General features: G+C 43.8%; 1 protein-coding gene across 1 annotated transcript; it reads right to left on the reverse strand.

Moving 5' to 3' along the window:
• Window positions 1–6,182: 6,182 nt before the first annotated feature.
• Window positions 6,183–12,874, reverse strand: LOC144123937 (uncharacterized). The gene is made up of 3 exons (XM_077656648.1): window positions 12,823–12,874; window positions 10,349–10,500; window positions 6,183–6,737 (listed from the first exon to the last, which is right to left on the reverse strand). The coding sequence occupies exons 1-3, from the start codon at window positions 12,872–12,874 to the stop codon at window positions 6,375–6,377; spliced, it is 567 nt and encodes a 188-aa protein (XP_077512774.1). The 3' UTR covers window positions 6,183–6,374.
• Between the last annotated feature and the right edge of the window lie 271 nt (window positions 12,875–13,145).

The raw sequence follows: 13,145 nt of genomic DNA on the forward strand, positions 1-13,145 counted from the left end.
TTTGACCATACTCATGCCAAACCAAAATATGTTCATCAGGCTTCACGAAAACGTCCAACGGGTTGAATGAGGCTGTTTACCCCTGATTTCCAAACGAGTTAAAATCGCGGGATGAGCAGCATATATTTTCTTACTATGCACTAGATGGAAAGCTGGCGGCTCTTCACTTCATCCACCATCGGCGCCCGAGTCATGACGGGAACATAGCACAGCGGAATGGCATGTAGTGTCTTGTTAACTATGCTACGGATTGCATTTGTTTGGTTGTTCAGCTTCTTTTTCAGCGCTCCAGTTTTTTCTATGTTTTCTACGGTTTGTGGTTGTGTAGTGCAGATACGCACACATTTCATTTGAGGTCCGAAGCATCCGAAGGCGCTTGACTAGAAGTGAGCTGAGCAGTATCTTAATGCTTGCTAGGTTTAAATTCCGTTTGACCCCTCACTAGAAGCTATTTACGCTGAAAGCTGGGTTTTCCTCAGCGGTAACTTGAGCTGTCTGTGCATTGAAATGTGATAGAACGGGAAATTTTTTTGTGAACTAAGAACTCAGCAGTCTACTGCTGCGACCGCTCTGCACATTTCTTGCAGGAGTCTCGATACACTTTAAAAGCGCAAAGTACTTCGACAAGCGCTACTTATGTAACCGTTCTCAGCGAGGATGCTGCTTGGTTAATTTCGAAGACATTTGGTGACCGCGCATTGCATCCAGGAACGACTTCCCCTTCATGAATTAATTCACGCAAATGCGCACATTTTGGCCCTTGTCAGCATGAATACGGCCGTCACTTACTTGTGGTGGGAGAGGTTGTTGTTGTTGCATTCGTGTTGTTTCAAATACCCACCACGGGGGATTGGCCAGGTTGCGCTTCCTAATTCTTCAGCGTGAGATGTGCCTCACGTCCTGTAGGCAAATCACCCTGGGATGACTGCCATGAAAGCGTCTGGTTTAGGGCTCATATTGTGGCCGAACATTGACTACGAAATTGAAGAGCTTGTAGGGCACTATCAGCTATGCCAACGCTCCAGTTCATTTTTGTGTCAAGCCAAATCAACCTTGGAGTCGACTACACATAGTTTTCGCGGCCCAGTTAATTGAGAAGTCTTCTTAATAGCGGTGAACACGTGCAGAAATTGGACAGAGGTTTAAGTCATTTCATCCATGAAGCCTGCGACTGTCGTTACCAGCTTAAGGAAGACGTTCGCAATATACGGCATGCCCAACGTTACCTTTCCAGATAACGACACAGAATTCACTAGCTCGGAGTTGCAAACGTTCTTAATGTGTAATTGTGTGTGTGCTATTTTCAATGCACCTTATCATTCCGCAGGTAATGATTTAGCGGGGAGAATGGTATGAGAAATTAAAAAAAAAAGCTTTAAAGAAGCAACAAGAAGTTTCAACGTTGTACAAGATTTGGTGGCTTCTGGTTAGAAACATGACGCCACCTTCGGTCACGGGGCAATGGCCGCCAGAATTAATGATCGAACGTAGGCTGACGGCAGCCTTGGAAAGGATTCATCCAGATCGGCAACACATGCCTGAGCTGCGACGACCTGAGAATAAGAGGATCCCTGTCGGCGAAGCAGTCTACATTGAGAAGTTTTGTCGGGATCCGAGACGAATTGCGGCCACGTTTATGGCCTTCATGGCTCTGGTGTCTTATATAAACCACCTGGGCAACGGCCAGCGCTATAACAGGCACCCCAACCGGTTGAGGAGCGCCTGGACGAGGTTCGAAGCTGATCCAGCCGCAAGTGAAGACTGCCACTTCAGGCTTCCTACTGCGGCCAGGCGGGCACAGCAGCTGCAGGCCAGCACGAAACCAATCCCAGGGACAAGTCCAGGCCAAGCCACCAAAGACCCCGCCGAGCCGCAAAGGTCGACGACCTGATCGACGACCTGCCGCACGTTATGGCATCGATGACTAGCATTTTGTAATGAATCTTAGGAGAAAGGAGTGTTGCGTACTGATATTGCATGTACTTACATATACTGCATTTCCATGATTATCACTTAGCCGCGCAAGCAGCTGTCGGCGGATGCCATGCTCATCACCGTACAAAAGTACACTGCATTATCAAAGTACTTGTTCTGTTCCACCATAACGTCCGACTGAAACAAAACATGTATTAAACGGACAAATAGAGGAGTGCTCGGACAATTATTAAACCCATACTGCAGTTTCCACACACTGCTCCAAGCAAAATGAAAATGCAGGTATTGACATTTATTCTAGGACTCTTGATTAGATTTGTTGATCTCAGGCCCCCGAATATTCGCCTATATTATTTACCGAATCCGTAGTGATTCAGGTAGTCTTAACAAAAAGCTTCCGTGCAATGTTAATTAGGTAATTATAAACACTAACTGCCTTTCTGTTCTGAATGCCCTAGCACACGCTACAGAATTGCTATTTTCACTGCGTTCCTGGACGTTGTGGCTCTGGTGCTAATGTGATGGCTGAATTTTTAGGACGTCTGCCCTCTACGGTCCTGTGGTGCCATTTATTACAAACACTGCACTTGACAGGAGCCGGCTTCCTAAGTTTTCTTCAAAAGTGTTCTTTGAGTCATGAGCCTGTAATTGCTACAGCGGATTTTAAACATTTCGCATTCTCTTGTAGTGTGCGCTTATGCGGGTCTTACCAATGCGATGTGTCAGTGACGCTCTTGCAGCGCAGAATACTACACTTAAATCTTTATTCGTGTCGATCGAGGTTCTCTCTCTCGAACCTTTGTGAATCATGTGTCGATATTTCATCACTTGATTATTTTCTCCTCTCCATTCGCCGGCCTGCTTCCCTGCGAAGAGCTTATCTGGAGAATCCCCTCGCTTGATTAGGGGTTTCTCTTTCTATTCCTGTTCTCTATTTTTACGCAAGCGCCTGATAGAATGTCGTGATACGAGTGTGCGATTTTCTTAATACTTAAATTTTTTGTGTCAGGGAAATTCTTTTCTTATAATTTTCTAAACCATTTCACTTCCCAAAAACTATCACCCACGTCCTGCTTAATTTCGTCCATGTGCCACTACTGTTTGAATGCAAGGTACCGTGGCCAATCCCCCACTGGTGGTGCGCGCCAATTCAAACCACTCCATACGCAAACCAGACCCAGTGAAACATACCAAGGTAGAACAAAAAGTACCAGTCACAACAATGAGCTCTATTGCTGGATAGATAATACCAAAACCAGAATTTCTGCCATGAAAATTGGGGTATAATTAGGCAAGCAGAAAGAGAGCCCAATCTCTTGGTAACGTCCGTGTAGAAAGCGTAACGGAAACGGAATACGTAGGCATTGCTATTGCTCAACACCTTGGACCAAAGACACACGTGCATAACATAACCAAACAAGCAATAAGCAGGGTTCTCTTTGTTTAACGCGCCTTACGTTTTTCTACTTCCGAAACCAAGCTGTTGGCCTACAGATCTCTTGTCCGACCAATCTTAGAAAACGCAAACATAATTTGGTTTCCGTACACGCAGAATGACACATTATGCTTGAGTCAGGGCTTAGTAAAGCGGTTCGTTTTATTTGCAATAAACGCCAGCGCACAGGCGCTCCTACAAAAACAATAATGCGGGCAGGCCTAGCTACTCTAGCAAGCGGCGCAACCTTGCATGGACTGAAGTTTTTGTACTTGCTAATCCATAAAGCTTTTAGCATGAATACTACATATATGCCATTTCAGCCATTCCAAAGGACATGCCTTAAGCACGAACTTACGTTTGAAGACTACACTTGTGCCAACAATGTATACTACTCTTCTTGTTTCCCGCGGGCACGGGCAATACGCGACTGTAACGGCCTAGACAAATTGGTTAATTCACAGCCTTCACTGGAACAGTTTGTACAGTTTGCTACTATAGCTGTGCTATCAACTATCTAATGTTGGTTGTCTTATTTGCTATAGTGCCTCCGATTTTGTTTGTACAAGATTGCTAGGAGGTCTTCTTTTTATGTTTTTGCTCTGAATATAGGTCTGATTGTATTTAAATGCTGCACATCAACTCACTCTTCCAACAGTTCTAAATAGGGACTGAGTGCATCTTCAAATAAATAAATAAATAAATAAATATATACATGTTTTATACTCGAGGACAACTTTCTTGGCAGAGCTGCAAAGGCTAGGCAGGAAATGTAAGAGGACGGACTTTTGTCTCCATGCCGTGGGGTCTGGGGGGGTGGGGGGGGGGGAGGGGGCGTTGCGGGAGAGTTTTATAATTATCAGGCTAGGGGTGCGGAGGGGTGCAAGGAAGCAAGCAAGCAAGGGGGCAAAGCCCGTCTCCTTCCCTTTCCTACCTGGCCCATACTGCATTGTCAAGAAGAGATGCCCCCGAGTGTATTGGCACAAACGGATCCACGCAGACAGCCCATTATCGCACGGATGCCGCGAGATGGCGCCACTGCAAACTTTCCTTCTGCTATGGCGGTGCGTCCTGTGGTTTCTGGAGCTTTTCCACCCGCAGTAATTGCAGATATCGAGATAATCAGGGCTGCTATCAATACACTTCTATGTTTATTGTGTGATTATACATTATTTTCACCCTTATGGTAGTGTGATAATTCCGGTAAATCAGTTTAAGCTCCAACTTCAGGCTAGGCTTCTTCAGCCACGTATCTCATGACCGGCAGAGGTTGGAAAAGTGCTTTCTTCAATTCACTGAGAACTGACCGCTTCATTACACTGTGCTGAGTAAGTAGAAGGCGTCCACAGACATACCTGGACGACGCATGACAGATTTCGCGAAACTTCTGTCTGCATCTTTTCCAACGTCGTCTCGAAAACCAGTTGATATTCTTGGTGGGAAGTTAGTCAACGCGTGCAATGACATGTATGTTTGTTTCAGCTCGGTGGAACTGCTGATATAAGTGCTCCACCGCCTTGCACTCCAAATAAAGTGGTACAAAATTTCGCAAAAATGTTTAGACATTGCTTTATCCGCATTCTATGGGGTGTGTTAAAAATATTTAGGTATTTTGTAAAACTATTCCCTGAGTGGTGTGTGAAAGTTCTGCGCATACGTTTTATACAGATTTTCGTGACAGGTATTCTTTCCCTTCACCAGTGGCTTACAAAAGTCGTTAGAAATGAATAAATGGATGAATGAATGAAAAAAGTTTTTGATCTCGAAGGAGGCCCTGCTCATATTTTGCAGTATACTAAGCCAGAACTGCTTTCGGTTGCCCGTACTCAACTGTATCAGAGAACGATGCGCCAAAATTGCGGCAAAGCACATGCTCGAACTATCACCGAATTACATATTGAGATTTCCGCAGCAAATACACGCATTTACAGTCATAAGTGAAAAGATCAGCGCAGCGACGTCACCGCCACAGCGAAAACCGCACCGCGCGCTTGGCGTGGCACCGTGCTTTGCAAAACACCCGAAAAATTTGTCCTTGGCGTGTTCTTAACCGCAGCGCCGAGTGTTGCTGTCTGCCGCTCCTGTGGTACGTCATTAGTGCAATCTTTTTTTGACTCGCGACTGCGCAGGTGCGGGCATAAGTATACAGAGCTCTCTTATTTTTAGGTGCAGTCACGCCTTCTGTAAAAGGATCTAAGAAACGTTTCTCCACAAGAAAGCGCCTCAGCTTCCAAATAATACTGTCACAGATTTCCATTAGTCGACGCGTGAAAAATATTCGATGACAACAGCGTGCTGCGTTTACTCTTGTCCGCGCGTGTACTGCAACACACTTCGCTGGCTATGAGAGGTTGCCACGTACGAACGTCAGCGCAATGCGGAGAGCTAAGACAAAACAGTCGTTTGCTTTATATTCATTTCATTCCTTTAGAAGAGTAGTAACAATCTTAGTAACAATCTTAACAATCTTTAGTAACAATCTTAAGACCAGAAAGAGTATAAGCAAAGTTTCAGATATAATTTGTGCCCATGTACAGATCACCCCTTTTTTTCATGATTCGCAATGTTTATAATGGCCTATACCGGCCATCATTTTAGACTAATGTTTTAGTGAAATGACTTCTTTAACTCTAATGATGATTTAAATGCAGCCCTTGTTGTAGGAGTCCACAAAATGTACGAAGCCTGCGTTGGTGTTCCTGTCTGAGGCAGCCTATGTTTAGGTACTCAAGCTACCTCCTTTCTCTGGTTGAAGAAAGCAAAGTAAACAATATATTCATAGCAAAAAACATGATGCGTTTATTATTCGTCTACGAAAGTAGTGGCCATTTAGGATTCTTGTAGCAAAACTGCTGAGCAGAAATAAATATCATGCTCCAAGGTTTGTGAGGCCTACTTCTCAAGACTGAGGTTGAAATAAATATGAAACACATTTACTCTATCACCGTCCAAGAGGTTCTAATCATGGACACACCTGTTGCCGGCGCTGACTTCTAGCCATCGACTAATCAATAGAGAAAACAAATTGGTGGGCGTTCAGTTTCTCGCCGTGCTCAATAAGCCGTTTGCCCTCTTCGTCCAAGAGCGTGCACAGACTGCGTACAACATCAGTATGGCTGCCCGAGTCTTGCAGAGCGTAGACGTCCAAATGCTTTGCGAAGAACTTGGTCACGAGTTCAGTGGCTTTTTTCTCTGCCTTCTCCTTTACAATTGGGATCACTGCGTTAGCGACGGACTTGACGATATCCTTGGCAGCGTTCTGGATGTGGGGCATAACTTTCTTCGCAGCCTTCTTGATTTTTCGGCAAGCCTTCTTCACTGCTTCCTTGGTCTTATTCCAGAAATTGCGGATGAAATACTCCTCCGTCTGAAATGGAAGAATAAGAACATAATGCCCAAGCATACTGTTAGGTTTCAATCCTAAAATAAGGACCGCAGTCCCGATAAAAGGAAATGCGATCGCAGAGCCCGTAGACCCATTGATGTTCGCATTTGATTTTAATGCAATAACAGTATTGCTCGCTCACACTAGTGCATTCGGCGGCGAGAGCAAGGGGAACCCACCCCTGTGGTAGAGTTTACAGCGAAATACCCAAGCGAGAAGTCCAATCGGCACAGGACAGATTTCTGACGCCGGGAATATTCAGCCGATTTCCAACTTCCAACACGAAAGCAAGGAGGATGTCGCCTTAGGTGGCGACATACATGCGACATTTATTGAAGTAAGGCAGCTCCCTTCGGACTGTGTTCGCCACTGTTACTTCATTTCCCAATGTTTTCACGGATCATAAATGTGGCACCCGTCCTTTGCTTCGTCCGACCTCACCTCGCCTGCAAAAAAAGTGGCAGAAAAAAATGTGCTTTAATATTTATTTAAAATTTTAATTATGCCACCTCTAGGCCTGAGGATGAGCGTTGGAATTTTTACTGGAAATTTACAAACAGATGGCGCCACTAGGTTAAGTTGAACGCTTTGTATCTAAAATTAAAGCGACGGAAACTCCTTCTTCTGTAAAATTATCTTTTTATAAAACCCTAATACTGCCCAAACATGAGTACGCAGCGTCAGTCTTGGACACAGGTAAAAAAAAACCTAACGCAGTCATTGGAAATGGTTCGGAATAACTCTATTAGTTTCATTCTTTTAACTACAACCGAACACCGAGTATCAGTGCCATGAAATCTAGCCTTAGCTTATGATCCTTGTCATCAAGTTGAAAAACTTTCTGCCTGTGCATTTTTCATATGTTATTTCATCACCGATGTCACGTAGCAAACTAATCTTCCCACATACGTATGTACCGCACAGAATAAATAATATTCACAAGTTCGGCATTTCATTATGTAGATTCAATGCTTTCTTTCAGTAACTTGCACCACGCAATTCCAATGAGTGGAATCGCCTTCCCGGCTCGACAGTCACCACCTCTGATCAACAATCTTTCAAACACGCAGTAGCTTATCCTGTTTAACTCGGAGCGTTTTTCTTCACTTCATTCAGATCGTTTTTCGCGAAAGCTATTGATGGCTTCGTTTATTTAGGTGCCTTTTTAATTGAACATATACTGCTTTTACTGATGAAATCCACTTTGTTAAACTTATCTGTTTTTTTGTACCACTTCCCTCTATATGACATAATGGCCTTGGCCCTGTGGTATACTAAATGAAAAATAAATACAGAAATAATTACGCTAAGAAGTTCGAATGTGTTCAATGTCGTAACGTCTTGCAGAATGCCTGCATTTTGAGTAGGAAAACTTGCATACTCTTATGCTATGCAGACAACATCGACGTTTAGTGTTTTCTAACCATATATGTGTGCGCCGCGAGAAGACGACAAACAAAACGATGGGGCACCAGGGGACACGTTTATACGTACTCTCCTGATTGGCTGATGTGGGCGCCGCGGAAAGGTATGCGCTCGAAAATGGGATGTTCTTCCAGATACCATAAAATGGCACACGCATTGATATCATGAAAAAATGTTGTTTTCGGGGTAATTGAGAATTCGTTGTCGAAGCGTCGACGGGGTGGCCGGGAAGTATGATGGAGTGAACATTTTTGGCTGTGGTAGACTTCGCTTGCTCTCGCCGCCGTACGCCGAAGTGCGAACGAGCCATTGAGTCTCATAATGCCGCGAAGATATGGAATGTTTCTTCGTTTTTCAAATCTGCCGCCACGCCACCTTATCGCTTTCTTTTCCACGCAAGACGCGACTAGATTTATCTCGATTGATCGCAGCCAGGCAGAGCTGATTCTACGTTGTTCCGGAATGTTCGAATAACTTTGCACGCTTTAACTCGAAGGTTCGCTATCAGCTTTAAATTGAGAACGGCCGACAGCGGCTGGCATTCTGTTCGACGACCGCCGAGCACGCTTGTCACTTCGCCGCCGCCGAGTGTTTCAGTCCATATAATACTCATATCATACCATTTCGTAATCGTTACACACAAAAGACTCCGATAGGGTGAGAGCACAATGCCATTAAAACCTGCCCGCTGGGGGTGGTCACCCCGGGCACCCACGTTGTGAACGTGGTGAGCAATGAGCACCGTTGAAGGTGAAAATAATTTAATTCAAATAAGCTCATTCAATTTCCACAGCGGTGCTCTCGATCTTTCTTTCAAAACTGAGGAGGGGCAATGAAAGCAGTAGAATACAATGAGAGAAAGGTGTCGTTGATTTCTGGAGAGGTTGAAGACGTCCTAAGGTCAGGTGACCATGACGCTGGTCTCGCTTTTTCCCCCGCAGCCGTAAAGGGTCGAAATGAGCAGGTTGGATTCGGTTGGGTTGTCGGGGGTCCATGGCCTCCAGGCCACCGACGTTAAAGAATACAATAAGAGGGTTAAGTCGGGCTGTTTCGCCCTTTCGTTCGACATTAGGTAATACACTAAAGAGACGTATGAGGACGAAACGAAAGAAGATATACTCAGTGCAAGTTTATGTGTGTGCCACTTAAGGTAAGATAATACTGGCGGCATTCTGTATGCGGAGCATAAACTGACACGCAGGAACATGCAGAAGCAACGTTTCGTCTAACGCTTTCGCATTCCACTATAAAGGAGACGTAGGAAACCTCATAATTTTTATCATGGCTGTACTATTTGCGCCTTCAGTCGCGTGCTTGGACTGCGAAATAAAAAAAGGAATTTCTAACACGTACTGCGTGCGACTGTTAAGACGCTAATCACTAGTGCTTTTATTTCAACTGCACCGAAAGATGTTTATACACTCTATATATATACTTGTAGACGCATAATTAGGCAAAGTACGGAAGTGGCTCCATCTATTATTGTGCCCAAAATCACCTTACATATTGCACGGGGGCTCTGTTACTTAACAGACTCCAATTCTGCTAAAGAAGACCTTTTTTCCTTAAATTCTGCCTTCAATCATAAGCACATGCAGTTCTCTGTTGAAAACCGCAGCCTGTAGCGAGCATTGTCGTAGAGCCAGATTTTTTGTTTTTACTTATTTATTAAAGTGGTACTTTTATATCAGTAAATCAGAAACACAATGATTGATCAGAGGGTCTTTGCGTCCTAGGGATAAAATGACTTTTGCAATTGAACTCACAGCAGATGAACCTCAAATCTAATTCGCATTTTAATTACATTCAAGCGATCTGTTTCCTATTGAACTCAGGTCGCGAACTTCAATAGTGGTGTTCTCCTTCAAATGGTAAGATGGTGATCCATATTTTGAACTGATAGTGTTTTTTTATAACTGCCAGCAAAGGATATATATTTCGCAAGTTATATATTTCGCAACTCGGTCACGTTGATGAGAGTTAAAATTTTCAGCGAAATTTGCCGATCGCTCCGAATATGACGGCTCAGATTTTGGGCGCAGAATTGACCAAATGAGATATCTAATGTTAGGGCGTGGTTCTATTTCTTGTGCATGCCAAGATATTGGTTTCTGCAGGCGTAAGGGTTTTTTCGTGCGGCGTGCTCAAATAGTTCTTCGAAGCTTCACCTCGCTTTCCAGTTCCGCGTTTTGTCGAAGCTCGTAGGCAACGTTGCGCAGAATGTGTCCCACCAGTACGGCTTCATCGGCGACGATTTGGGATCGGAGATCAGACACCACCTTCAACGACTTGTCTTGCTCTGCGGAAGTTTCTGCTGAAGCTGCAATGATGTGAGTATTTCACCATTATTTGCAAATGACCTTATCGCGAAATGAACTTATATTAGAATGCGAAAGCGGTGATCCAAAAGAGCACCCTTCGCGTAAAAAACTTTGACGCGCCTTATATAATTTTTGTTATGTGTTCTACACGCACCAAAATTTATATAAGGCGTGTCACAGATCACGTCAGGATGAGGCACAAAAGTCCTCTAAAGGCGCAGTTAAACGCGACAGCGTTATGAATGGCGTTTAGCGAGAAAGGCAGGTGAACTTTAGGTGCACTTCGAGAAACATATGACTGGTCGTGATGTCACCACCATCTGAGCTCTACTGGAGAATTCAAACACTCCACAACTATCACGCGCTACAACAATTATGACGGGACTATACAATTCCTCTTTTGTATACAGGGTCGTGACGTCATTCCACTCCTTTACGTAAGCCTCGGAAGAAAGTTCAAAATTTAAAAGTGTTTATTTTATTGAATTAAATATCTCAGTATCTGTCTCACATATCGGCGAAGACCTGAACCGCGCCGAAAGGGAAGGGATAAGAAAGAGATTAAGAGAAAGGAAGAAAGAGGAGCCATAGTGGAGGGCTCCGGAATAATTTCGACCAGCTGGGGATCTTAAACGTGGACTGACATCGCACAGCAGCACACGGGCAATTAATTTTGCGTTTCGCCTCCATCGAAATTCGGCCGCAGGGGCCAGAATCTAAGCCGGGAGCTCCGGCTCAGCAGCCGAGCGGTCTTATCACTAGCCACTACTCCTGTTAAAAAGAAAATCAACTGCGCTCAAAACAAAATTGGTTGAGCAGGGGCTCGAACCACTACCACTTGGATCGTGTGTCGGTCCCTTCGACCACAGAGGAACGTGCGTTCGATTTGTTTAGAGAATGCCTCGAGTGACTTGCAGTAAAAAAAAATGAAAATAAAAGCAAGCCACGAAATCAAAACAAAATAAAATAAACAGCAATGGCTGTGCCTGATAAGCGATATGCAGAGAGGACCCCAGGCAGCTGGAGACATTGTTTGAGGCTGTCGCGGGCTACACCTTTAAGACGGAGCTTATATGACCTCCATGTTTTGATTCTTATTTGACGGCTTCAGTTCAAAGAATTTAGAGATACTATTCAAAGAGCATGCCGAAGGAAATTAACATTTTGTGACCGCTTAGCGATCTGCTCGGACGTTAGTGGAACTGTGTTGGCATGTCATGATGGGTCAAATACGCAAATACATGCCAAGCAGTACTGCAATCAGTAGAGGTGTATTTTTATGCAGACCGCCGTGTCTTCAGTGCAAATACAGAAGCTATATAAATATATTAGCCGCTATTTAGGACACTTAGCAAGCATTTTTTTTAAAAAAGGAAAAGGAATGTGGACGGCTTGCTTTCCACAACATTGATTGCTTTAGCGAAAATGTCAGAAAACTTCAAAACAAAATCAATAACGCTTATGCTCCATAACTTTCTTAACTGCATATTTCTTTTTGGGGTCACTTCCTAAAGGGGACTTTATAATGTTCTTCGGCGGATTGTTCGCGTGCTAGGAGAAATTGCCTGGCTCCAACACAAGTCGCATTCGGGGATTAACGTTTCATCAAGCCAGCGTGATCACTAGAAGCAATAGTCTCTAAAGCAAACTGTAAAGCTTGGTCGTAAGAACAGTTCAGTATACAGAATTGACGTGTTACAAGGGTATGTTGTTGTTGTTGTCCTCTGTTGGAGTGGCACATATACTTGAACGGCTATTTCTTTCTCTTTCTGAAGTACACAGTATGCGGCGGAGACCGCAGCTCCATATCATGCTATCGTTCGTTTCCTGCTTAAAAATGTGCTGAATTTTTTAGATAATTCCGGATTAATAGTATATGATAAAGCAGAAGCAGTGCAGATTATGTCAAATCCCCAATATCAGACACTCACAAACGACGTGGAAGACAACACATTCACAGACACACACCAGTACACACAAAATAGCGCTTGTTTGTGTGTGTAATCTTTTTCGTGGTCTGTGTCTACTTGCGTTAAAACGTTTCACGAGATGTTTGCGCAATAAGTCGCCCGACAAGAAGAATTAATCAAGTTTTCACAACCTTAACTTGAGTCCCGTCTGCACAGGTCAGCCAGTTCAAGAATGCAACATTTAATCTCCTGAAAGTTGCATACGCACAGATCACAAATACATTAAGAAAACACAAGGACATCTCTTTCTTAACATCCGGAGGAGGATATTCGTTAAAATGGCTGCCCGAATAATTAAATATGAGAGTATAACGCTAATTCACGTGACGCAAATGGCAAGATTCAACTCACCTGTGGCGACAAAAACACCAAAGACACAAATGCCGACCGTAATGGCATTCATGGCGCCTACAAAGAAAGTGGAATCATTTAGAGGTACAATTTTGACATCAATTTAAGAAGAAATGTGACAATAATGTTGATTTCATTCGCCTCAATACGACAATATACACGCACAAATGTACTGCGCTAGTGCATTCTTTGTCTTCCATTTGAATCACTTCACCTGACCATTACAATACTGTTAAACATTAAGGATCAAACATGCACGAATAATGAATAAACTCACAATATTCATATTTGGAAGGAAGCGACTGCACTTTAAAAAAAGCATT

Source organism: Amblyomma americanum, chromosome 3, assembly GCF_052857255.1.
Source record: "Amblyomma americanum isolate KBUSLIRL-KWMA chromosome 3, ASM5285725v1, whole genome shotgun sequence".
Taxonomy (NCBI): domain Eukaryota; kingdom Metazoa; phylum Arthropoda; class Arachnida; order Ixodida; family Ixodidae; genus Amblyomma; species Amblyomma americanum.